This window comes from Sciurus carolinensis, chromosome 2 (genome assembly GCF_902686445.1).
Source record: "Sciurus carolinensis chromosome 2, mSciCar1.2, whole genome shotgun sequence".
Lineage (NCBI taxonomy): Eukaryota > Metazoa > Chordata > Mammalia > Rodentia > Sciuridae > Sciurus > Sciurus carolinensis.
Window position 1 is genome coordinate 96551249 of NC_062214.1, and position 27263 is coordinate 96578511.

The window sequence follows — 27263 nt, forward strand, 5'->3', positions numbered from 1 at the left end:
TTATGATTACATAGGGAAAAATTCACTTGTTTTAGAGATGCATGGTGAAGTATATAGGAAACATATGCAGAATGTCTGGGATTTACTTTTTTTTTCTTCAAATTTTTTTTTTAGTTGTTGATAGATCTTTATTTATTTATTTTTTTGTGGTGCGGAGGATCGAACGCAGTGCCTCACACATGCTAAGCAAGCGCTCTATCACTGAGCCACAACCCCAGCCCTTGCTTTTGAATTATGATACAAAGTGAAGAAAAGAGGTGAATAAAGCAAATATGGTCAAATCTTGTTATTTGTTGAACCTGGGTAATGGGTCTGGTGGGCTTCATTGATTTTTCTCTCTGTTCTAAGTGCATTTGGCATTTTTGTTATAATTCCACATAGTATCAAAAAATATAATCCTCTGATAAGAAAAGCAAACTATACAAAATAGAATGTAAGAAATACACTTAAAAAAAAAAAGTCCAGGACTGGGGTTGTAGCTCAGTGGTAGAGTGTTTGCCTAGCATGTGTGAGGCACTGGGTTCGATCCTCAGCACCACATATAAATCAATAAATAAAATAAAGGTATTGTGTCCATCTACAACTAAAAAAAAATTTTTTTTAAATTCAGTGTTGATATTAATGAAAGAAATTACCAATTAAAAACTATAACAAGTTACCCTTTAATACCTCTTAAATTTGCTCAAAACTAGTGACTAAAGAGGCCAGTGTTGGCAGGACTGGGAGGGACAGCCACTCTCATGTGTTGCAGGTGGCACTGTAAATTAGAATGACCCTTTAGGCAATTTAGCAATAAATATTAAGAGCCATAAAGCTGTTCAGACCCTTTGACCCACTAATCCCACTCCTGGGAATTTATCCTAGGGATATAATTCAAATATAGGGAAAAAGCTGTATATATAGAGATGTTCTTGCTCCCATTATTTATAATAGAGAGAAAATGGAAATAACCTTAATGTCTAGCACTAAAGGAATGGGCAGTAAATTATGGAATATCAATTTGATGGAGTATATTACACAGATGCTAAAAACAAATACATTGCAAAACGGAGGAGTGTTTACAAAAAGCCTCAAGGGACAGGAAAAAGTTTACAATGGTGAAAGTAAAAGCTGGAAGAGAAGTTAGATAAATGACATAGTTCTGGGGTTGATTTAGGATTATAAACCAAAATAAAAGAGTCTGTGTAAATTTTCTTCAATTTTCATAGAAATAATTTTCGAAAAATTAACCTCTTTGTTTTCCTTTTTCATTCTTTCCTACAGTATTAAGATTTTTTTAAATTGCCTTTTGAAATTTAAATGACATTAATAATAGGCACTAAAATTCACTAAAACTCTCCAAGAAGGCGAAGGGTAATATTTAACCCAATAAGATAAAAAGTGGTTTCAAATACACTAATTTGCTGTCTCTTGAAGGACTCAGAGTGGTATGTGAGTCAAGAAAAGCAACAGATGTGGTTTAAAAACACAGAAGCAAGTAGCTTATAGGAAGATGCCAAGAGGATTCTGTGGATTTTAGTTTAAAAACTAGTCAGTTCTCCATATCTGTGAGTCCTGTGTCCTCAAATTCAAACCGACAGCATATTGAAACTTTTTTTTTTAAAAAACTGTATCTGTATTGACATGTACACACTTTATTTTCTTATCCTTAATCCCTAAATAATACAGTATAACAATCACTCAGACAGCATTGATATTTTATTAGGTGTTAGAAGTAATCTAGAGATGATTTGAAGTCCATGGGAGAATGTGTGTTAGTATATACTAACACTCCGCCATTTGACATAAGGGACTTGAGCACCCTTAGATTTTGGTCTCCAGAGGGTGTCCTAGGACCAGTGCCCCGTAATTACTGGGGGACAGCTGTAAATAAATAAAAGTCAAAGATATCATCAGGAAAGAGTGCTATCAGGAAAGGTTCTGGGAGCTCTTCTGAGAAAACAGGGTTAATGCTACACTAATAAGGCACCTGGTTTGGGAAGAAGGAGGGAGCTATGAGAAGGATCGAGGGTATAGAATCTTCTGAAAATGGAACTCCAGATTTTCAGCAAATGATATTTCATGAAGCAACTGTGCTATTGTGCTAAGTGAGGGCTGTTGGTGCATGTTTACTTCCATCCTTCAGCATATCTTATAGCAGCATCTTGTCCAGTATATTCTATGAACAGGGTTGACTAGTTCAGATTAAAGAGAAAAAAAGGATGCTTGGGGTGGTCAAGCCCCATATGCCTAGAAAGGGTGCGTACTTTGTACCCCCACTTGGACTGTCCCACAGTCTGCTCTGGAGCACATCCCATGCCTTTTCCCAAGTGAGGCCCCCATTCCCTAAAACAGCACACTCATGTGCTTCTGGGTTTGACAGTGTGGTGCTAATGTCTGATTTCAAAGTCCGTGCTTCTTTTTTCAGAATCTCTAAATCACATGTTGGTATGGGAAATAGTATTATTTCTAACCACTTCTAAAGTCTTAAAATATTGTCTCTTGTTGCATCTTGCGCACAAGAAGACTTCAATAATTAGCTACTATTATATGGTTACTGGTATTTCTTCCTCACTAAACTTTCTGAAAGTAAAGATCTTAAATTTTTTTATATTCTCAGATAACAAATGAATGAATCAATGAACCCATTTGTCCACCCTCAAACAATCCAACTTCAGGGACAAAATAGTCTGGAATCAATTCAATTGAACCAAGATGGCCTTGATAACCACATGTTCCCAAAGCACCCCCAAAATCAGAGACCACTCTAAAATCCAGGGTACCATGCAATCAGTATGCAAATGAAATTCTTTAGGTATATCTGCTCTCACTCCTTGATTCATTTTAGTTTACAATTTGACCTTCAGATTTACTGACCCCTCATGAAGCTGCATTTAGGGTTAGTTGTCACCAGGTGGTGGCAAAGGGCCCAGGTGAGCAGGCTCAAGTCAGTATTAAAACTGAGAAGTAAGAAGCATGTATCTACAGACTTTGCCTAACCTATTTATAGAAGGACACAATCTTGTTCCAATGACTAAACCTAAATATCAGAAACAATTGTATTGGACTCCCTTAATAGAACAAGGGGGAAAACACATCTTGATGGAACCTTTTAATGATGTTATCAGAATTTCTTCTACTCTTCATCTTGATTATCATGTTTCTTTGTAGCTCAAATTGAATATGACTTGCAACCCCATGCACCTAGGCAGGATGCTGAGTCTCTAAGCCTTCAGCCTAGTTTGATATTTGAAAAGAAAAGGGGAAGTAAAGTTCTAGCTTCTTAAAACTGATGGAGGCTTTTCTCCTTTTAACCACAATTGAGTTATCTGCATACGTGGTTTGAGCTAAGTGATCGCCCTTAAGCACTGCCACACACTTAGGGGGAACTGACAAAACACCCAGGCCCTGGTCCCAGAGAAGCTGAATTCTTGGGCTCCTACTCAAAGGCCCTCCTAAGCTTCTAATGTTCCCAATCCCCAGCATGACACATGAGGCCCCTTTGCTGGGGTCCCACTCTTGTCCCAGTATCATTTCATGCACAACTCATCCCTTGATGAACCCGACATTGAAGCTGCTCCATACAGTCAATGCTTATTTAACATACTACAGTCCTGCCTGCAGGCCTTTGCACAAAGCTGGAGCCTCAATCAGGAATGCCTCCCACCCTCCATTGCTTGTCCACTTGGATAACTCCTGTTGTCACGATCAACTCACAGTCACCTCCCAGGCCAGCACATCCCAAGTCCTTCTCCCTCCTCTGTGATGCTTCAGCCCTCTGAACAAACCCCTTAGGATACATCGGTGTTATTGCCATCCTTTGTTTACATCTCTGCCTCGCGAAGACCCCAAACCCACACGGAACAAATGTGTAGTGATTCAATTATCTTATACAGAAGATCACTTCTTGGAGATGAAACTGCCCTTATAAACCCACATTTTTTAATAAACTGCTTCAGAAAGAGAGACTGCTATAGTAAAAGAATTTCTCCCAATCTGTTTCCAAAAAGAGCTTCTGTCAACCAGACCAAAATGAAATTGTAGACAAATTACGAAGTTTCTGTTTTGAATTCAGCTCAACCCTGGAAGTTGTAAGATTTCCCAGCTTCCTGGAAGTTTGTTTTCCCCATTAGCAGCAGGTAGGACATGGGCCACTTCATGTTAGCTGCTGGAAACTGATGAAGTTGTGTAGTTAAAATTATGTGACTAGTACCCAACTGTGTAAGACTCAGAAAACATAATTCAGTGTTGAACTCAGGGACTATAAGGAGAAATTAATGAAAAAAAATACAGTAACAAATAAGCATGAAATACTAGACAGCAATTGGTTGTCAAGAAATTGTGCTTTGGGAGTTTTCTAGCAACATAACATACATGGGAAATGCCTTATGTAAAATAGGAAACCGGCTGAAACAGCACATGGGAAGGGCACATTAGTTTTGTTATAAACCAGGAGTGCATTGTTGGGCAATAAATTCTACTCCCTCCCTCAGTGATACTAGAAGGCACATTAAAATGGATAGTCTCAAGTTTCACATTGAGAGACACTAATCAGCCATGATAGTGACAAAAAGTGTTACACCCTAGTTTGGGTCAAATGAGAGGCTGAACAAAAGTGGGGAATTGTTAAAATTATTAGGGCTCTAGGACCAGGGATGCCTACCAAGCAAACCAGAACTCAACCAGAATGCATGGTCACAGCTCAGGAAAATAAAGTTCAAGCTTAACCAATCAGAAACTGACAACTAATAGCAAACTAGGAACTCTACCAATCAGAAGCCACCATTCAACCTGTATCTAGGAACCTCACCAGTCAGAAAGTGCCAACTAACTTCCAACTAGGGGCTTTCTACTTTAACCAATCAAATGTTTTCCTCACACCCGCGGGTCGAAGCCCAGAGTCACTTTCCATCTGGTGATGCCTGGTTAAAGCTCTGTTGCTTGCTCAAACAAGCTCTTTAAAACTGAAACAAAACAAGACAAAAATGAGAGTCACATTTAATCCAACTGTTTAAAAATCCTGTAAGGGAAAGAGAACTAGATTTTTAAAATCCACACTGTTTATATTATTTTTCTTTGAAGTTTATTATGTGTTCATTTTAATTTTAGGATAACCAGTTAAGGCCTACAGTCACATTTATTCAAGATCTGTGGGAAGGAACTTTGTGCATATGTGTGCACACATCACAAAACTTGACCACACATTAATGAACAAAGTGACCCAATTTCTGTCACCAACACCTCTACTTTGTTACTCCTTCCTATGGAACCTCATATATAAAAACTTCCTACTTTGATGCATTTATGAAGAAATAATTCATTTTCACATTGGAATATTTAGTAAGGATGTGTTACTGCCAATTAACGTTACTAAACAAAATGAGATCATCTGGATTTGTGAATTCTAGGTCAAAATGAAGCAATATAATGCTTTATTTTTAGTTCCTAAAGGCTTTTCTGGGGAAAGTTATGTTGCTGTGTTATTAGAAATTTTAAAAATTTCACAAGGAAATAGTTCAAAATTCCCATTATTGTTTTCAAAACCCCTATAGATCCAGTGAATCAATGAGCTGACTAGACAGGAATGGAATAGGACAGGCAAGAACATTCTAGAGCTCATGCAGACTTCCGCTAGATTCTCTCTTGGCTTCCTCTTGTCCTGACAGGGTCTTGTTTTAACCGGGTCTCTTGATTGTTCTGTGATCTGCAGACAGTTGTCTCCATTTCCCTCAACAAAACAGGAATTATGTTTGATCCCCATATATTGCATTGCAGAGAGAAATTGATATTTTATACTTTTTTCTCTGAAAATGATTTTATTTTTTGCTACAGCTTCCCTTAATTCTAGTTTGAAAGTCTTTAATGTTGTAATTTCATAGCGATTGTATTTTTAAAGTACATTCTCCTTGATAAAAGTCATCACAAAATGCAAGGATAAAAATAATGAAGCTTAGGCTCTTTTATTAAAAAAATAATACATAGAGAAATATGACAAGATCAGAATCTGCCCTGCCTTAATGCAGCATGAAAGAACAGTTTAATAAGGAGAAGGAAAATGGAACATTATCTCATTTATGGGGAGGGAGTGAAGGGAATGAATTAAGGCCACAACAAAATTCAACTGAAGAATTGCTAAATGAAGCTCTGAGTGGGCAAAATGAAAAATCAATGAAGGAACGGAGGGGAAAAGGTACATTTTTCATCTTCATGATGCTTGATTGGGTTTGTGGAAATTCATTTTCAATTAATGTGTCTTGTGGCATTCAGCCAGGCTACATATGAACAAGGCACATATTTTAATCAATTTTTTTCTATTAAGGTTGAAGTAATATATAATAATAGAACTATGCTATTCAAAAGAATCCATTGAAGTGGTCTTCTGAGGTAAAATAATCTAATTTGGTATGATTTCTAACTTTTATTAAAGATAACCTAACTTCTCTTTAAGGAGAGGAACTGTAGCACTCTGATTCTCCAGGGTGCCTAAGAATGACTTGGCTATAAAAATGTCAAGTACGGATGGATAAACTCCTTCCCAATCTGAGTGCTTTCACTGAGAAGGTAGGAAGGATGTGCACTGGGTACCTGGCTTTTGCAGGTTAGCCCTCGATGCTGAGAAACGAACCTAGATGGCTACCCCACTCCACGAGGTTCCAAGACGTTCATCATTCATTCATCCCTTCAACAAGCACCTAGATGTTGGTGGGGTTGAGACCTCAACCCAAGTGAGTCTCTCCAATGGGGAAGCCCAGGCTCTTTTACTCACACCATCCTGCCGGTCAGAGGTTTGTCTGCTTCCATCCTTCCTGGGACAACAACCTAGCACTGCAGTACTGCCCTAGAAGTGAGGGGAGGATGGGAAAAAGGCTGGCATGGGCTCTTTAACAAAGGACCTGCCGGGGTCTCATCCTTCAGGTTGTTGGTTCCCTGTGACTTTAGAGGAGGCAGATGTAATGGAGAACTGGGGAAGCAGCTGATTTGTCCCTATGCTTTCCCTGATGAATGCAGTTTCAGAGACAAAACACCAGATGCTTAACAGCAATATCCAGGGAGAGAACTGTTTCAAAATAATGTAATGAATAGAAATCTATATATATTCACACCTGGTGCTAAAAAAAGAAATAGTATTTTCAATAATGTTCATGAATAAAGTTCAAGTGCCCTGGAACATGAGCCCTTCCCAGCACTGGTCCTGCTCTCCCTTCCCAGCTGCCCTTCCCACCCTCTCCCCTCCTATTTACCCAGCACCCACTGCAAGAGATCTCAATCTGGGACTCAGATGTGATCAGGCAATAGGGAGCCACTGAGGAATTATGAGCAGAGTAATAAAGAAGATTTTTCTTGGCATGGTGTTGATTACCTACCACAACTGGTCTCAACCTACATTTCCAACCTCTTCGTTTATCAATCCCTCCCATAATCCAGTCAAACTAGATCAATGTTCCCTGGACTCACCCTATGCTTTCTGGTCTCCATGTTTTTGTTTTTATTTATTCTATTTCTTGTCTAACATAACCCTTCCCACTCATTCAATTCCTGCCTAGAAAAATCCAAACCATCCTGCAAGACCCAGTCCAATACCACCCCTCCCTGAAGGCTCTTTGCCCACACCAAATTTAGTGCAGATTTATAGGCATTGTGCTATTTGCATTTGGCATGCACACTATCAGTGGCCCTTACAATCATCAGTGGATGAGGTGCTATGATGATTATTTTCCTTTTATTGATAAGAAATCAGAATCTTGGAGAGAAGTCATTTGTTCAAGATACAAAGCCTGGGGCTGAGGCTGTAGCTCAGCAGCAGAGTGCTTGCCTGCACAGGTGAGGCACAGGGTTCGATCCTCAGAACCACATTTAATAAAAAAATAAATGTTAAATTCTTAAAAAAAAAAAAAAAAAAAGAATATAAAGTCTGCTCAAGAGCAGAGATAGGTTGCAAAGCCAGATTTCAGAGCCTTCAAACTTAATCACTATGTTTCCAGGTTCTGTGTTCTCAGTATACAAAACTCACAACTAGTCTTGTCGCTTCTGCCTCAGACCTGAAGAGTTGAAATGTCAGCCAGAAAGTTCTCTGAGAGCAGGAACTCATGTCCCTTTTTGAACTGAGTTCACAAAAGGCACTTCTTCAGTGTTTACTGACAGGCCCATCAGAGGAGAGCTTCCTGTGTGCTGTTCTGGCTCTGCCTCGTTCCCATTCCCACTACTAAGCTGAGGCGGCAATAATGGTGGAGAAACAAACTTTTCATGAGTCAAAAAAAAAAACGGTGCCTTCGTCATAGCATATACACAAAAAATAAATTCCACATGGATTATTCTTTATTTGTCCAACAAATATTTATTGAGCACCTTCTACAGGCCAGTGACCATGCCAGGTATTAGGGATACATCCATGAACACAACAGACCAAAGTCCCTGCCTGCAAAGAGCTTACACTCTAGCAATAAGACAATAACAAAATAAGTAAAGAGACAAGAGAAGCATAAGGCGCATTAGCAGGCAAGGAGTGCTACAGAGAAAAAAATGGAGTAAGGAAAGGACAAGCGGATGGGCACATGGGTCATAATTAAAGACCTAAAGGAGGAAAAAAAAACTTCAAAACTATTACAGAAAATATCTTTATGACAAACAAGATGCACAGCACAGCAAAAAAAGACTGATAACTTTACCAAGATTTAAAAGTCATACACTATGAGAACCCACAATCACCCTTGACTAGGTCACCCAAATGTTTTTGGTAAATGATTAATACTGATAATATGTACAGTTTATACAAATCAGCAGGAGAAAAGATAACAGCCTAATAAAAACATAAACAGAGAATATGAACACCAATGCATGAAGGAGGTCACCTGAATGGTCAAGGAGCTTATGAAAAGTCATTCAGTCTCACGACCTGGAATGACGCAAATTAAAATTAAAACAATGAGATGCCATTTCATAACTGGTCAAAATTATACCACACAGTGCCAGGTGGTATAAGCCTTTGGAGAAATCTGCCCTCTCCTATATGACAGCAGTGTAGGAACGCTTTGTAGAGCAACTGGGCAGTCTCCAGTAAACTGAGCCTGCGTCAACCCCACAACCTGGTCATTCCTCGTGCAAGTGTATTTCCCAGTTAGAGAAGATGGAGGCATGTTTGGCACAGTTTGTAGAATAATAAAACCTGGGGAACTAACTAATAATAGGATAAATAAATTATAAAAATTCAAAGAAAAGTATATTAGACAGCCAATGAAATAAAGAATTTAAACATATATGTAATAACATCAAAAACAAAACAAGAAAAAAGAGAAATTTACAGTTGGGTACCATGGCACACACCTGCAATCTCAGCGACTCAGGTGACTGAGGCAGGAGGATCGCAACTTCAAGGCTAGCCTCAGTGACTTAGTGGGACCCTGTTTCAAAATTTAAGAAAGGGCTGCAGATATAGCTCAGTGGTAGAGCACGCCTGGGTTCAATCCCCAGTACCACACACATACACACAAAAGACTAAGTTGCAAAATATGTACAATACGATTGATTTTCTATATCATAGATCAAAATGTTTCCTTTTATTTAAAAAAAAATGGAAACGAAAATATGCCAAAAGGTCAGCATTTTTTAATTCTAGAAAAGGGTACATGGTGGTTTGTTTTACTGTTATCTCTGATTTTCTGTAGCTTGATTTTTTTTTCCCAATCAAAAAAGTGAGAAGAAGAAAGGCTAGCTTCAGAGTCAAAGACCTTGGGGTGAACCAGCACCACCATTATTTGCTGAGAGACTACTGGCTACTTATTTTGTAAGACTCTGAGCCTCAGTTTCCTGGACTTACCCAGTTGAGTAATTAATACTTCTCAGAGTGTTTAGGTGGGAATGTGAGGTCTGTATACATAGCCTTGAGAAAAGAGACACGCTCAACAACTAGTAGGGACCTGGAACATGAACTACTCAGTCTCACATATTTTCTAGGGGCAAGAACTGGTCAGCCAAGTCTCTGAGAACTAGTCCAAAGCCAATGAGAAACAAATTCAATAAAGAGAATGTGGATTCTGTGACATTTCCCAAGAAAAGACCTTCTCCCTAGGGAAGACACTGGTACCAAGAAAACATTAATCAAGCCCTATCATCAAGTGCACCTGTGATAGCTCTTTCTAGAATTCATAGAGAACAAAGATCCGCACAATTGTGCTCCTTCTAAAAGGTTCACATTTTGGAAAAAGTATTAAGGTTTTAAAATAAGGATGTAACTAATACTAAATTAAACAGTAGATTCAAAACTCTAACATTTTCATGTACCATAAATTCTGCCTCAAGCTCTTGTGGAGCACCTCCTTTGGGTGGGAGCATGAATGTCCAGGAGATATGTCTCAGGGATCAAGTCTAAGGGTCCAGTTAAGGACAGGGATGGGGCTGGTTTGAACACACAACTCAGTTTTTGATAGGCAGTAATTCAAGTTCACATCACATCACAGTCTAGGAAAGAAAGAGGTGAACTGGGGGACACCAGCAAAGGTAGAGCAGAGCAGCTCAATGTAGGTCCTGTGAAGAAGGAACACAGATTTAAGAAGGTCACAAATTAACCCAGGACTGGGGTGGGGACGAGAGGAAGGTATTATGAGGCTCCAGGGCATAACATTTAGGAGATACTCTAAGGTTAAAAGGGATGCTCCGGCTTGTATTCACTATTTGCTCCACAAAACAAGGCCTACCTGGCCTCCAAGGACTGTCCATATCCCAAAGAGAGAAGAAACAGGGGGAGCACGCCAACCTGGGGGCCTCAGCTGGGTGCTCCACTTTCTCTGAAGGTCATGGGACCCCCTTCATTCTGATTATTGCACCTTTTGAAAGTGGGTAATCAATCTATTCCACTAGAACAAATGCCAAAGACACTTCCACCTCAGACTTAGAAAAACATGAGATGAGTGCAGGAATCCCTGGAAACAGTATAAGTCACCACCACAGAGTGACATCTAGATGAGCCATTGTTCAAGCGCACTCCAGGTCCTGTGGAAGTCTGGATGCCCAGGGTGTGTAGGGTCCGTGTTTAAATGGAGCAGCATGCACAGGGTAATGCCAGTAGGCAGCAGCTCATTTCAGAAGTGGAAGATTATTCATCTGTGCCCTTTTCCAGTCACTCCCTACTTGCTTCAGCTGAACAGAAACATCAAAATGAAAGACAAAGGGCAAATACTGACAAGAAAATATCTATATACCCACTTTGCCACAGAGATGTGGAGGGAGAAAACTACCCAGTGTCAGAGACGTGGTGGGTCTCTCCACGATCCCTCCATCAGCCCCATCCACTGGCTTACTGAGGCTAATACCCCCTTCACCAAGAATGCTGCTGCTATGACCAGATAGTTCCCAGCAACACTGTTAAGTTTTGATGAAAACCCAGCACCTGTGGATGTCAAGAAAGACCTCCATAAAAATAAAGCATACATGAGGTATATTTCACTTCAATATATTTTAGCCAAATAGTTTCATCAGACCTACTTCCCTTTCCATGAGGTTTGTTGAACTGTCCAATCAGGCAATATGCCCAGAGTGATAGAAGCAAAGCAAACTTTTCTTAAACAAACAAGGAAAGAGAGCTGACGAGTGTTGATACCCGTTAAGAAAGGACACCTGCAGGCCACTTCCCATATGCAATCACTCTACAGGGACATTGAGCTGCTGGTCTTTTCTGGGGTGTGATCCAGTGGGGCATACTTCCTTCCCAGGGCACTGAAGTTCTTCAAGTTCTCTTCCCATCACCTTATCTGGTGTCCTCGGCAGCTTTTCCATAAGGAAGGATTCATGTTCCAACATCCAAGGCCAGTCTATGCTTCCTGAATAATTGTTAGTGGTCTTTTCCATTGCAGTTCTTTCCTGATGTCTGAGAACCTAAATGTCCAAAAAATGCTCTGTAGATCTCGGAGCTCTCTGGACTCTGCAGTTTGAGGCTGTTCAAGTTGTACAGTATGTGGGTGTTTTCACAAGTGAGAGACCCACAGGGTTCAATTTTCCTTTGAATAGCATGTCCTTCCTGTTTTACTCCTTGGCTCACCACAGATAAATACCACCTCTTCCTGCAGAGGGAGTACGGGGGTTCTTCTATTCACCAACAGCAGAAGGAATCGATTCCACCCAGAGCAGACTACCACTGTATCATCATCCAAAGAGCCGGAGGCTAAATCTGGAGAAGAGCTCGTGCGACATGATCTGGAGACAGTTGAATTGAGTGGGTTAGGGATGAGGGCTCAGTTTTACAGCTCCTTCTCCTACCCCCACCTGGCTGATTATCAGCGATGAGAAAGAGAATCCTCTAAACACAGGGCATTTGGCCAAAGTGTGCTTCTGTGTGGCACATTCCAGCACACCATTAGCTTTGTAATGAACTGTGACAGCAAATGGCTGAACCAATTAAAATGTAAGTTTCTAGGGAAGAATTTAAATTTAAAAAATTGCTTTGCACGTAAATATCCTACTCAAGAGTCTGATGTTAAGCTAAAGAGCAGCATAGAGCCCAGAAGGGAACAGAGTACCCAAAGATCTGATCTGTCCCCCAAGGTATCCAAAAGGAAGAAGGGAAGCCCTGAGTATTGGTCAGTACGTTAATCAGCTACTCTTGCTTTCAATCACTTCCCTTTGCTTTAGGTGTACACAGCAGAAAGACATTCACCAGCAGTAATAATAATAGCAGCAGCTAGTATTTATTGGGCATTCCCTAGGTTCCAGTTAACACAATGCCTTATTAGACATCATCTCTTTTAACGCTTACCCAAAACTCTCTCAGATAGGTAATATTAACCCCATTTTATAGAAATGAAATGAATAACTTTCCAATGTTCCCCAAACCAGTCTGTGCGAGTCTGTCTGACTCTAAAGTCCACCCTCACGGGTGATTTCTAGGTTATTTTTTATTGTACATCCCTAACAATCTATCGCCACCAGCAAGAGGTACTTGTGACTCAGGGACTGGGGAGACAAGTACGATGGCCCCACACAGACAGGGGAAGCCCTGTTTGGCCAACTGGCCAAAGAGCCAGAAATTCAAAGTCCCTTCTCTCAGAAGAGCCACACATCCACCCCGCTTCCCCACCACCATCCAGTTTCTTTCCCCAAGGAACTGTCATCACAGTCTGATGAGGGCATTATCACTCTGGAAAGGTTCTAAAAGATGGTGAGCAAAAGCATCGGATAGGAAATGTAAAACTATTCTGCTGTGTCTTCCACTTCAGAAGTTGTCCAGGCATTTTTGTTCATTTTGTCTGTTTGGCAGTTTTAGAACTGAACCCAGGATCGCTCTACCACTGAACTCCAGCCCTTTCCGTTTTTTGAGACGAGGTCTTGATAAGTTGCTAAACTTGAAATCCTCCTGCCTCAACTTCCTGAATCATTGGTATTACAGGTGTGCACCACCAAATCCAGCTTGTTTGTCTCTTTCTAAAGAAGTATAGTATGATCAAGTGTAAGGTCTTCTGATAAACAGAAGTAAATTGTTTAAAACAGGAGGCAAGCAGATACACCACAATGTGCACAGTGGGAAGAGGATCCAGGAGAACCACACAGTCTCTGTGTTAGTGGTAGGTTCACAGCCTCCAAGGACATTAGGTAGACTGGCTTCTGTAACCTGAAGTCTCCAGTCTCTGTTTAACCAGCACAGCTCATCGCCCACTCTGTAACATCATCCCTCCAGGATGGATCTGGATGGCTACAGAAAGACTTTATGATCTGGATACTCCCAGGCCAATACAGCATTAAGAAAGAGTTGTTACAGAATCCTCCCAGGACCCAGGATCTGGGGGATTGGCAAGGAACAAAGCTCGCCTGACAGGACCTGGAGAGATTCAGACTTATACTAGCTTTCTCACTTCAGTGTTCCTGTCCCTGGTGACTAGTCCCCTGGGCTTTCTTCCATGGAGTCCCTCCTACTCCAGGTTCACCAGCAGCTTTCCCCCTCAGGTCTAGGAGCTTCCCAGGTAGGCCGGCTGAATTCATGAAAAACATGAAACCCAACAATGTGAGTCAGCCCACTGCTCTGAAAATCCAGGGCATGGGTCTCAATCCTGGCTGCAGGCTGGAAACACTTGTGGAGTTGAAAACAACCTGAAAGGCCCACAGTACCCAGTCGGCTCAGGTGGGGCCTTGGCTTATGTCACTGTTGTTTTGCTTACTACTTTTGTCAGAGCCAGCATTAGCTGGAAGAGCTAGTGATGGGAAGAAGCTTGATCTCCATGACAAAAGACATAATCCAGTAGGAAGACTTAGACTAGTACTACGAGGCACTGTTCTTTTTATTTATTTTTTCAATGAATTGACCCCTTAAAATATATCAGTACCCTACATTTCAAAAGGTCTCCTCTGCATCCTAAGCCCTTCTTACACAGCACAAGTCTTTACTGTCCCACGCAATGGAAATCATATCATTACAGAGCTAAGGACTGCAAAATGTAGGCCAGTCACTTTTTATTTAGCCTATGATGTTAATAAGTTTCTTCACAGACATTATGACCAAAATGACATTAAGGTAGATGGAGACTGGATTCCCATCCTTGGTGGAGGTGGAGCTGTGGCACAGATGAGCTCTCAGACTTCCCGTGAAGGAAAGATAACTGTCCCCTAACATTTGCTGCCGTTAAAGGCTGGGTCTATCCTAGGTCAAATTGCCCCCCGCCCCACCTCGGTAGCAGGTGTTCACAGATAAAAATACACTTCTCTTCTCAAACCAGAATTCAAGAGTCTACACTGACCAATTGAGTCATCTGGATTTTTCAAAACTTGGCCCAAGTGATCTAAAGGGATTTAGTTATAGTTTGGCTGATTTCACTCATTATGCAAAATAATAATGCAGAGATCATAAGAACGGGCACATCATAGAAAACAACAAGGAATTCTTTATAAAAAGTTACCAGATTTTCTCCACACAGTATTTCAGATCAAAGAACATAGAATTCTTGAGGAACACTGAAGAGCTCCTCATGCAATAGCCCACTTCATGAGGAAGATACTCTTGGTGAAGGGCTAAATACCTTCCCAGGGCAGCCAATATCAGAAGCATTTTCTATGTTTTGAATGAAGAGCTGAAATTTTCTTGCAAGTGCCACCCAGTGGTTCTGGTCTGGCTCTGTCTCATAATACAAAACAAACATATTCCCTCTTCTACAAGAGCTTCTTTCTAAGAGTTGAATTCAGTTCTCACAGTGCTCCTTGGTTATATCCTCCCAACTCCTCCAACCAGTGCCTGAGTTACCTGAACCCCCGACTCCTTCCAACTTGGTCCTGCTCTTCTGAACAAGTTCATTTGTCAATGCCACTTTTCCATGTTTCTAACTTAAAATATATATATTTAAAAATGCCTATGAGTTGAGATTTTTAAACCGTTCTTTTTCTGTAGAAGTTAAATGGCATACTAGAAAAATACAGTCATTTTTACTGCTTGATTAGGTCATTTAAATTCAGAAAAAAAAAAAAGTTCTTTTTGTACATCTCCATTCACTGTGAAAACCCAGCCAGCCCCTAGATGGCGCTAACTCTGATGGCACCATCCTATGAGCCCAGGATTGCACTCCAATGACTGGGCTTTTCTGGCTGCATCAGAACATAGGGATGTTTGTTTGGGAGATGTGAAATCACAGGTAGAAAACCCAGCATAGACATTGATATTTATATGCTTCCCTGTACACACACACACACACATGCACACAGTTGGCCCTCCGTTCATGGGTTCTACACCGGTGGATTTAACCAGCCTCAGATTGAGTGTATTTAAAAAAATAAAAATTATATCTGTACTGAACATGTATAGTTTTTTTCTTATCATTAGTCCCTAAACAACACCGCATAAGCTATTTACATAGCATTGACATTGCACTAAGTATTATAAGTAATCTGGAGATGATTTAAAGTACGTGGAAGGGATCTGAGTATCCAAGGATTTTGGTGTCCTTGGGGAGTCCTGGAAACAAAAGCCTCAGATACAGAGTGAAAACAGTGTGTGTGCACATATGGGTTCCCACATGCGTGTTCCCCTACTTCCATCAAATTGCTACCTTCATTCTAATCTAGAGGTAGGTTACAAAGCAGAGAAGTCTAAATTTCTTTTCAAATGTCTTTATAAGAAAGTATATCTAACTTTGCTACCAGTCTAAAACCCTTACAGACAAGGCTTTAACTGCATCAAAAGCCAATCAGTGTGAAGACTGTTCTGTGGTTCTCCAACATTTCACTTGAGTACAGCACAGTCTCCTGCAGTGAAGAGGGAGACATGCAGCTCCGTATAGGGAAGGAGTCCCATGGGAGACCACAAGAGATCACTTTTGCCCCAGACCTCCAGTTTGTGAAGTTCAGAAACAGAAAAAGTATGCCCTGAAAGCCAAGGTTCACTGAGACACTAATTGCAACAAGTGATGTCTCCTCTTGGGAAATACCCCTGAGATCTACCTGGTGCTGATGAAAGGCCAAGACCACTCCCATCACTGTGGCCCCTGCCTTGGAGTAGAAAGCATACAAAGATCTGGACCTTTCCTCTGAGCCTTGGCTAATTCCACTGCTCCCCAGAGACTCGTGTGCAAGCTCATATAAGATACACACCCTTCTAATTCACTGACTTTAACTCCACCACAATAACATCCCCAACATTTTATGGGTTAATAAAACAGATTAACTTTGAATCTTTTGTCTGTCTTACATATGAATTATTTATCAGAAGTAAACTTCTAATTTTAATAACTCACTAATAAAATAGATATCTTTTTAGAGTTGTGCATAGTATAAGGCAAAAAAAAATTTTTTTTTTCAGTTTTCCAGTGCCAACCAAATGTTCAATTGAATTAATGCCTTTTCTTCTCTATTGCAAGTTAGAGAATTTGACCCAAGGGATTTCTTATAACCCCATTAACATTGACTATTCTTTTTCTATCAAACTACAGTAGTATGACAGGTTTTACACAGCATGGACTCTCCTCTATCAAGTGTCAGCAAAAGAGAGAGAGAGATGAATGACATTGATCAAGCTAAAAGAACTCTTCTTTCCTCTTAGAGAAATCTAAGTGTTCAACTTACCTGCTTTTTTGCATTCAGAAAAAACAGAACAGTAAACTATCCCCAGGAGAATAAATATGTGACTTCATTTCATGTTACAGAGACAGATAAGGAGAGAAAGGATTGCAGTAAAGAGAAAGCATGAAGAACAGGCATGAGAGAAGAGAATTAGGAAGGAGGGAGAAAAGAGAAGCAGACAAGGAAAGGGAATATAAGAAGCAGAACAGGAAGATGTACCCAGAAATAGAGAAAGGACAGCACTGGCAGCTGGGAGGGAGGGGCAAGTAGGTTAGGGAGGTGTGCACAGTCCTGAGCTGTAGGTACCACAAAGGGTATCACTGTCCTCCCAGAGTGGGTGCATTTACGAACTCCCTTTGCAGCTTTCTAACTGCAATGCTTTGTCTGGAGAATGCTCTCTGTTAGAAGGATAATCATCAGTTCACACCAGACATATGAAAAAAATCCCTGCCTGGGTAAGTTCATGTGGGAGCCACAGGAAACTGCTGAGAGCCAGATCTGTTCTAGGGCTGAAGTTTCCTCACACAGGAAGCACTTCTGGTCCCCAGGCCTTGCGCAGGTGCTTACCTCTTCAACCATCTGCTTGACTTTCTTCTGCTGGCAGTGCACCATGTCATCTAGGTGTCTGATCCGCTCACGCAGGTTGGCTGATGCCTCCTCCAGCTGTTGATACCTAACATGGGGGAAAAAGCAATTGAGTCCTAAACCAATGCAGCCTCACCAGCACAGGAGGTCACCACTTTGTAGAAATACTACCAAGAACACAAGAGAAACTCCAAGACCGGCTCTTCTTACAGTGTGCAACCTAGGTGACTACCCCACCCTAGAAGGAAGACAGGACTCTTCCAAGTTCTCACTTTCAAGTTGTATCCAGTGTAAAACCTATTGCTACACTTTTCAGGGAAAGAGAGAGAATTTTTTTTCCCTGCTTACAGGTATGATAGCTGAAAAGGAAAGCGAATATCAGAGGCAGAATAGAAAGATGCACCCAGAAATAAAGAAAAGACAGTAGTGGGGGTTAATACAAGATTGATCATCCAGTTCACAGAGCATTTTACACTTTTGTTTTAAAACAGCACAAATGCTTCTCTGACTTTGCTTGTTTTGCAGAAATCAAAGGAGCCGCAGATGACTCTAGCTTTGGGGATCTCCAGGATGGAGCACTGGAGGAAAGATTTGGTGGTCTACCTCCCAGCTCTGCCAGGTCTCTCCTCAGTACTTCAGTTAAAACAAACAAAAAACAAAACAAAAACAAAAAACAAACTTCTATAACCTTGACACCTCTAAAATTACAAAAGAGGAAGGAAAACAGGTATTTTTTTTCAAAATATACTATGTGGTGGAAGAATGGCCTAAAGTTCCCTCCTAATATGACCCAATGAAAGGGACAATGCTGTCAACATTGTCACCCTTTCCTCCTTTAAAAAAAGAATTCCCATTTTACAGCTAAGTAAGGAGCCTCAGGGAAGTTAAGTAACTTGCCCCAAGTGCTCCAGTCATCCAGCCGTTTCCCTCATGGGAGAGCCTCGGGAGGGCCACTGCTCTGCCTTTCCATATCTAGAGGGACAGTAAACTACTCCTGCATCCAGTGTTTTATATGCTCATAGCCAAAGGGCAAGTCAAGGTTTGGAAACAAACAAAAGCATTTTAAAATTAATTTCCAGGACAAACAGTATTAGTCACAGTTGATGAGTTTTCTCATCAACAAGGTGCATCCTGCAGAGCTCGAGGCTCTGGAGAACATTTATAGACTGAACTTTTGCACTTGCGGCATCTTTGATGTGCTCTAGTGTGCTGACATCTAGCCTTGGAGGGGAAAGTGGCTGTAAGCGCCTAAGGCAGCCTGCTCCACACTGGATGCTCTCAGCCCAGTGTCACACTTGTGTAAGTTTCTAAAAAGCGATGACCATATGTGTAAAAACACGGGGATCAAATGGGCTCACAAAAACAGCGTACCCACCTTCAAAATCTACTGCATGACAAAGGGCATTTCCCCTTACCTTTCCTTGTCAGAATCAGTGATTTCCCCTGACATTTCTGTTTCATGTTCTAGGAGTTGGAGCTGCAGCTGATGCCGTTCCTAAAATCAATAGATATTGTAATCAATGGATCAGGAGTTACACAGCAAATTTGCACATGTCAATCAATTCCAGTGTTAGTGGGTTCAAGTCTGTATGATGTCCCCCTGGGCTTTACACCACTCACCCAGAGTCCAAACAACGTTCAAAGGTGTCAGATCTGATGATGTGCATTTACAGCAGTATTTATGGATTTAGTGACCAGTACCCTGGATAAAACCACATTCAAGATTTTTTAAAAAGTATTCCATTAGCCCAAGATCAGATGTCTTATGTAAATTTATAGTTCTAAATAATGGTAGTCAATGCTTTGAGTTAGTAGCTCTGGGGTTCTGGTGATGTCCTATGTTCTAACCTGGTGGTGCTTACACAGGTGTGGTCAGTTCTAAAACACACACTGTGGTTAGAATAATGGGCCCCTCAAAGATGTCCATGTCCTGTAAGCATGTCGTCTTACACAGAAAGGGGAAATTTGTAGATGTGGTGAAGGATCTTTGGGCCCTTATCGGAAGGAATTATTAGAGTTAGACTCACAAAAGCTGGAAGATGCTACAGTGCTGGCTCTGAAGCTGGAGGAAGGGACCATCGCCAAGGAATACAGGAGCCGCCAGAAGGTAGAAAAGGTAAGGAAAAGGATGCTCTAGAGCTTCTGACAGGAGAGCAGCCCTGCCAACATCTCAATTTGAGGACTTCTCACCTCCAGAATTAGTGTTGTGTTAAGCTACTAACTTTGTGGCAATTTGTTACAGACATAATAAGAAACACATCCTTTATCACATATATGTAAATTTTAAAGTTTAACTTAAAAAAGTAAGAATCTGGACAATCATTTCTTTGAAGAAAGTAGAAAAATGTTAATAAAAGCATGGTGCCCATCATCACTGAAATTGCACTAGAAATCCATTATCAATGTCAATGTGATACACTTCCCTTAAAGTGGAAGTTTATCAAGTCCTGCTCACTAAGTGGGAGGAGAGTATTTTACTTTCAATCCTTTTCTAAGAACTTCTGTGCCTCATCTCTAGGCTCAGGAATTCTCTCCAATAAACTCCTACCAATTATTTCAAACCTCTTTTCCACCAAGTTATTAAAAACAAATCTTTGAAAATTTACCTCTCACTCCTTCTGAAGCTGCAAGCAGTATTACCAAAGGGAAAGCCAGCGGGGCTGGGAGTTTCCACCCTGGACAGGGCATGTTGGAATAATGAAGGAAGGCTGACTTTTGCTAGGACTTTGTTATTGTTTTCAAGGCTCCACAGCAAACACACATTCATGTAAGGTCTGGCCTGTGTGCTATGCCATCAGCCCTGAAGTAAGGGAAACAGACCTTTCACAAATGGGAAAGCCTCCACTACCCACATAGAGGGTCACACCATAGGACAGGACCTAACTACAGAATATTCTATTTTTAAACACTGAGGTACAACCAATCTTCAATGTACACTGCACAATGATTTCTTTAATTTGTCTACACTTGTGAATGCTGTCTATTCCCGAGGAGTCCCTGGGAGAGACCTTCCTTAGATTTTCCCTGATTAGAAACAAAGGTGCTTCCACTATCACACTCAGTGAGAGAAGCAGAAACTGACATATAGAGTACAGAAGTCATTCAGAAGCACACAGTTTGTCCTAAAGCAAAATGCAAAAGTAGAGGAGAGCAGGACACGAACACTGCCACTGTTCCCGCCTGTGGACATGCTGTTCACACGGAGTGGGACGGAGATCTGGCCAGATGCCTGCTTTCAAAGATTTATCCCTGAAGGGGAAATAGTATAAGTGGGTATGTCTAATCTTAGCTAAATAAAGGAAGCATTTCTGTAGTCTAAATGGACAGGAAGATTTAGAGAAAGGACAATTAATTTTCAGTCACTAAAGAAAAAGCCAACAGAATCTGAGGAACCTTTTGTGTTCCCTAAATGCTGGCAAGGAGGGCTGGCCTCACCCGCTCACTGGCCTTCCCTCCCATTAGCCTCACGTAAGGGTTGCACATGGAAATCTGTGGGCACAAACTACAAACCCGCAGAAAGCCAAGGGTACCCGGAAGACCACCTGCTAAGGGAAAGCTGACTGCTGGGGCAGACACTTAAGCAAAACTGTAGCAAAATTAAAATTGGGGTCATAAATTCATAAATTCTTAAGCCCTTTACCATGTGCCAAGTACCATGCTTAGTTAGCATTTGGCATGGACTTTTTTCCCCATTTACATCTCACAAAAGCCATTAGGATAAGAACTAACATAATCAGCATTTTCTGAAGAGGAAACTGGGTTTGGAAAACACAATTAGGAAGAGAGGCAAGGTGCAAGCCCTGGGTATGTCTGACTCGAAACCCACACACACAGTCTTTCTGGAAGATGCTTCACTGCTGAAGCCAGTTCCCCCATGCTGCCTGCTCTCTAGAGACCATGTTTGACTTAACCAGCTGCTTTGTAGGAGAATGGTGATAAGGGAGAAGTTCACCCAGGTTGTAGAAAGCAACCCCATTGTCAAGTCTTTACTACCATGACCACTTTCAGCCAATACTGATATCAGTCCTCAATAAGCCAACAAACTACAGGTGGGATTCTGTTTCCCAGGTGTGGAGGTGAGAGCATAACTAACTCCCAATTAGGATATTTACTCTAAAGGAGCCCTTAGTGAACCCAGAAGCTCCATAGCACTGAATTTAATGCAGTTCCCTTGTCAGAACCCGCCTTATCAGAGGGCCATAAAGGAGTTGTTGCAGACACCAAGGGGTATGTAAGGGAACCTCTCCTCTCAAGTACCTGGAAGACTGGACCGTGACCTTGCTCATTGTCATTTCCCAGTCTCCATCATCAGTTTGGAGATTCTCATCATGCAGAGTGAGTTACAGGGTGCAAATAATGTCAGCCCTGACAGGTCATCTCTATTTGCAACCATAGGCACCTAAAGAGTCAGTCCTTTCCCAGAAACAAGCCACACCTTTGGCCCTAAACTCCTGGGTCATCCATTCTAAATGTCACCCATTCTTCCTCTTCCTTCCTGTCATCTCTCCTCTCTCCTGCCCCACTTCCCTCTTCTCCACTACCTGTCCAGTTTCCAGCCTCTTCCCTTTCTCTAAACTGGCTTCATTATCTCAGCTGTGCTCCTGCCTCCCAGGCCCCCACCCCCGCCCCTCAGTCTGTTTACCACATGCACAGAGAATGTGGCCTTCTCGGCTCCTCCTAGTTCCAGGCGTGTCAGGGAAAAGTCAACATGCCCCAGACTCATGCCCCAGAAACAACAAGATTGGGGTGTTGGTTGAGCATCCCAATAGGGCTGGATTACTCAATGGGTAAACTACATGCCTGTCTGGAGCACCAGCAAAGCAGAGCTGCTAAAAAAGGAATTTTTGTAAAGAATTTCATGTATGATTTTTTTAAAAAGCATAGAAATTAAGTGATCAAAGTTACTAAGGGAAAAATTCAAACTCTATTGGACTTCCTCATATTTTATTTTATAGCATTTTTGTTTTTTAAATTGCAAACTGGAGGGCTGAGAGAAATCAGTGTTGAGGGCTTCTGTATTTTCAGCACCTGTGGAAATACGGTGGCGGCTGGGTAAGTGGGCAACTGTGTCTGGTACCTTTTCCATGCGCTCAATGAGTCTGTCCAGCTCCCCAATCCTCTGATCTTTCTCCTCCAGGCTGATCTCTGCTGCTTGCATTTTTTTATTGGCTTCTTCAATTGCTTTCAGAAAACTATTGGTTTCTTCCTGCAAAGAAATAATACTGTCCTCAGTATAGGCATGGACTACCCAGGCTACTCAATGTGGTCCAAACAGCTCCAGCCTAATTAAACCATGATCTCCCTGTAAAAGCAAAACCTCAGGAATTAATTCTGTCACAAATGATGAACTCAGCTTCTGTGATTCTGGTTCTCACCTCTGGATTAAGACACATCACATGGTTTTCTAATGGGTCTCAATACTATTTCTCCTTTTCTCCTTGAAAACTTATATACCAAAGGCATCAAGAGCCTGTGAAGGTTTAAGTAACATTGAGCAGACGCTCAGAATGTCATTGTATTTGCCAATAGTATAAAGGGAATTAGGGCCAGATCTGGACTGGAATGTAGAATTCCTAGATATTTCTCTGCAACACACCAACTCACTCTTAAGGGGGAAAAAAAATCCCAGTCCATTATCTGGCACATTTATTAAGCTCTAAGGAAGCAGACAAGGCAGATATGTAGTCCCTTTGCAAAGAATGTATGCTCTCCTATGAAAGCAAAATGTGAGACACACAGCCCAACCCTGTGACAGGTATAATAGAATTCCACCCCAGAGAGCAGAGGGATGAAGTGGCTTCCCAAGGACTGAGGACAATTCTAGATGCATGAATGGAAGAGATCCAGGCATGGAGAGGGTGGCACTTTACAGAGGGTTTAGGGAGCCCAGGTAGACTCCAGGATGGGGAAGCAGGAGATTTCAGGTAGAAAGGAGATGCTGCCAAATGGTTAGCTGAGAAACGCATGCATTTAGAGACAGAGACCGGGGCTATTCTGAGCAGGGAAGGGGATGAATGAAGGCAGGAAGAAAGACAGGAGGGAAGTGAATGAGCAACAAATTCCCTGATCCCTTACCACCTTCCAGTCTACTGTCCCTGTAAGAAGAAACCAGCCTGTTCCACCTACGTCCCTCATTACTTGGCACTGCACTACGCACCAGGAGCGCCTCCTTCTCGGCGCTGTGCTTCCGCTGCTCCTCGTGCAGCCTCTCTTCATACTGGCTGTACAGCTTCTTGGTCATCTCTCTCATCACCTCAGCATTGGCTTCTTGGGAAGATTCCACCTGCCAAAAGGCTCATTTCAGAACTGCAGCTTTGGCAGGTCCCAGGGCCATCAGCAGCCTTCCCTGAATGTCTCATGCATGGACACACAGAGGAAGCCAGCTGGTCACCCAGAGCTCTCAGTAGAGGGAAGGAGAAGGAACTCTCAGGACAGGGAGGGAAGAAAGGAGGAAGAGGGGTGAGCAGGGTGCAAACCAAAGTGGCACTGTACACTGATTTTTTTCAGGGTGTTGGGACAAAGGTGATCTACATGTGTAAATGTATGAAAAGGTAGAAACAACTTCTCAACACAATCCCATTGGTTGCATTGGCCAAACCAGTCTCTAGGTGAGATTTCATTTAAATTTAAAATAAGAAATATGGACTCATCTTTCCCCACGTGCATGCTTTCCCAAATGTTACATTTGGCAGTATTTTGACATAATGGGGACACTAAGTTGGGCACTTTAAGTGGCCTGAGTGAGCACAGCTTGGGAGATGAGACAACTAAGTAGTACTGAGGGTGGGCGGGGCTGAAATTAGGGGAGCTGGGACCTCTTTTCTGCCCGGGCCTGGTCCTCACTCCAAGACTCTGTGTTGTCAATCTCATGCTGCCAAGGGCTTGCTCCTGTGCTCCTTCCAGGTAACTGACTGTTCAAGAGAGCTGAGTCTGCTGCCCTCAGGATAAGGGAGGAGTCTTAACCTCCATAGGTTAAGTTATATTTATTCCAAAGATGTGACAAGTCTCTTGAGGCCCTTTAATTCTCTCTTCTCATTGCTAAGCAAGTGTTGGCATCAAGAAGCCACCAAATGCAAACTCCCAATCAGAGGTTATCATTAGCTGAGAGTCTTGGTTCACTGCACACAGACTGCAGGAAAGTGCTCTGTCCCTGAGGCCTGATCACTCCACATTCAGGTCATGCAAAAGACCCTGAGTGCCTGTAACTTTTTTTTTTATTTGGGAGATAAAATAAGAGGAAAAGTAGGGGGCAAGGGAAACCCTCTTGAACTCCCCTGGTCAGCATAAAAACAAGCATCAGTCTGAAACGGGCCTGAACTTGGAGGCTTGGACTCTGGAAGCAGCAAGACTGCCAAGCCACCTAATGATGTCCCTCCATGTCTGGTGATATGCCATTCCAAACAGGAATACACAGGACAAATGTGTACAGTAAACACTCGATAAGTATTTTTGGAATAAATAGGTAGATAAAGCTACTGTGCTCAGGAAAAGACTTCATTCAATAATTTCAGACTCTTTTCAGCAACAAACCTTTTTAGTTCAAGCCTCATCCTAAGGGATTGCCCACAAGGGGGAGAAATTTTAACCAAAAAGAGAATGGAGAAAAGGAAGTGGAAGAGTTGAAGATGGGAGGCGAGAGAAGAGGGGAAAGGTTAGCAGGCCATGTGGGCTCATGGACTTTACCTTCAATTTCAGCAGCTGGTTCTCCACTTGTGCCACCTCTAACTGCCTCTGCTTTTCCCGCAGCTTGTCCATCGATTCTTCATACGTCTGCTGCAAATTTCTGATTTGATCCTTAATGTTGCTATTTTCCAAAGTAACATCCACAAGGGTTTTCTATTTGGATGAAAATAAAAACAAAACCAGATCTAGTGGTGTGAGAAAACATGACCAGGGTCATGTGCTCCACATCCCTTTTTCAGACTACCCTGGGACCTAGTGTTTGAGGGACCAAGGGCCTCCCATGGTGGTCATGTGGTTGTTGTCCTATGGCCGAGTTGACCAGTTAATCTCCCCCATGACCTCCCACAGCTGTTGCCAACACCACTTGCCACTGCTGAGGATGAATAGAAATGGATTAAAATAGAGTCTTTCCAAGGAAAAACGCTTATAATACATCACTTCTCATGGAAAAAAACAGGATTGAAAATAGTAAGTATAGTATAATTCCATTAGTAAATCCAACCCCAAATAATAATTTTCACTATGTGATAGAAGTAAATATATCTATTTTCTTTTTTTTTCTGTATTTTCCATATTCCCACAATGAAATTAGAAAACAAAATACAGGCTTTACAGAATGGAGAAATCTAGTGTCTTGAGCATGAAGGGATGCTGTATTTTATCAAATGCTTTTTCTGCATCTATCAAAATAATCATGTGATTCTTGACTTTAAGTCTGTTGACATGATGAATCACATTTATTGATTTCCAAATGTTGAACTAACCTTGCATCCCTGGGATAAAGCCCACTTGATCGTAGTGCACTATCTTTTTAATATATTTTTGTATGGGATTTGCTAAAGGACCCTCACTTTAGTGATTCTATTACTGCCCACCAGGATGCTAACAACATGGCTGACATGACCCTGATGCCCCAAGTGCTTCACATCCCTCTCTTAGGCAGAGAAGAGTGATAAAGAAGTACTGAGGAACAGAGTTTGCTGACTTAGGTGTCTGGCAAGTGTCAAGAGTCTGGGGATTATTGTTTCAGGCCACCCACTGGGGCAAGAATGTTCAAATTCACAATGTGACTATTTATTACTTCAGTTTCTATTGGCTAACCCTCCTGGGAGAGAAACGGCTTCCATAAGCTCCAGAACTCTCACCAATGAACACTGGGTTACAGGCACCTTCTGCCACCTCCCCAAGTTATCCACAACTTCAGGAGATTTCGAAATTGGTGCTGGACTATTTCCAACACTTCTGTCCTCTTTGTTAGGTAATCAGCCTCTGAAGTTTCCTCAGCCCTCCTTTGGATAATAAGAAGTGTCTCATCCAAAACCTACTTGAGTCAGGAAAAAGAATTGTTGATGGAGGTAATTAGATATTAAAGGAAATACTGCGGCCATTTGAAGGCAGGGACTCACAGAACCTGTGAGCTTCAAAGGGCTTTAGAAGGTACCTAGCCCAACCCCCATCTCCAAACCCTCCGGCTCTACAGATACTATTCTTGCGTCCACAAAAATCTCACAGTCTAGACCAGAAGACCAGGATTCTTCTAATCTTTATTCTGCCACTAGCTAGACACCTTGTTCACATCATTTCTCTATGTTGGCCTCAATTCATCCATAAAACAAGAGGGATAGATATCCTCTCAACAGTTCTTTACAGCACTGATAGTCTATGAAATCAAATCAAGGGTCTGGTTTCCCTGTTCAATAATAATGACAAGTGGAAGAAGCCAACAACCTTAGGATTCAAACATTGGTTTAATCTATTAGTTATAAAGATCCTCTGAATGTTCAGGATTGAGAGACTGGACAATAACTAGGAGTCAGTCAGGGGCCCTGGGTTAAGGCTGCATTTGTTCTAACAGCTGACCTCTGGGGTATATTTTCTGGAAGGTAAATCAGGGGCCACATCAGAAGAGTTTGAAAATCACCTGGAAAAAAATCTTTTTTCTGGCAAAAAAAAAAAAAAAAAAAAAAAAACAGAAATAAAGTACAGACACC

The 27263-nt window shown here is 41.7% G+C and overlaps 1 protein-coding gene across 2 annotated transcripts in view; it reads right to left on the bottom strand.

Moving 5' to 3' along the window:
• Myzap (myocardial zonula adherens protein) overlaps positions 1-27263 on the bottom strand; it is an 83571-nt gene that overhangs the window by 25947 nt on the left and 30361 nt on the right. The window contains exons 6-11 of one of the 2 annotated variants that reach the window (XM_047538565.1): positions 25273-25425; positions 23747-23872; positions 22667-22795; positions 19005-19084; positions 17572-17677; positions 9346-12165 (exon numbers count right to left, since the gene is read on the bottom strand). In XM_047538565.1, coding sequence (XP_047394521.1) covers positions 12115-12165; positions 17572-17677; positions 19005-19084; positions 22667-22795; positions 23747-23872; positions 25273-25425 — 645 coding nt within the window. In that variant the 3' untranslated portion in view covers positions 9346-12114. Of the gene's footprint in view, positions 1-9345; positions 12166-17571; positions 17678-19004; positions 19085-22666; positions 22796-23746; positions 23873-25272; positions 25426-27263 lie in introns of those variants that run through there. The other variant, XM_047538564.1, reaches the window with a different exon arrangement.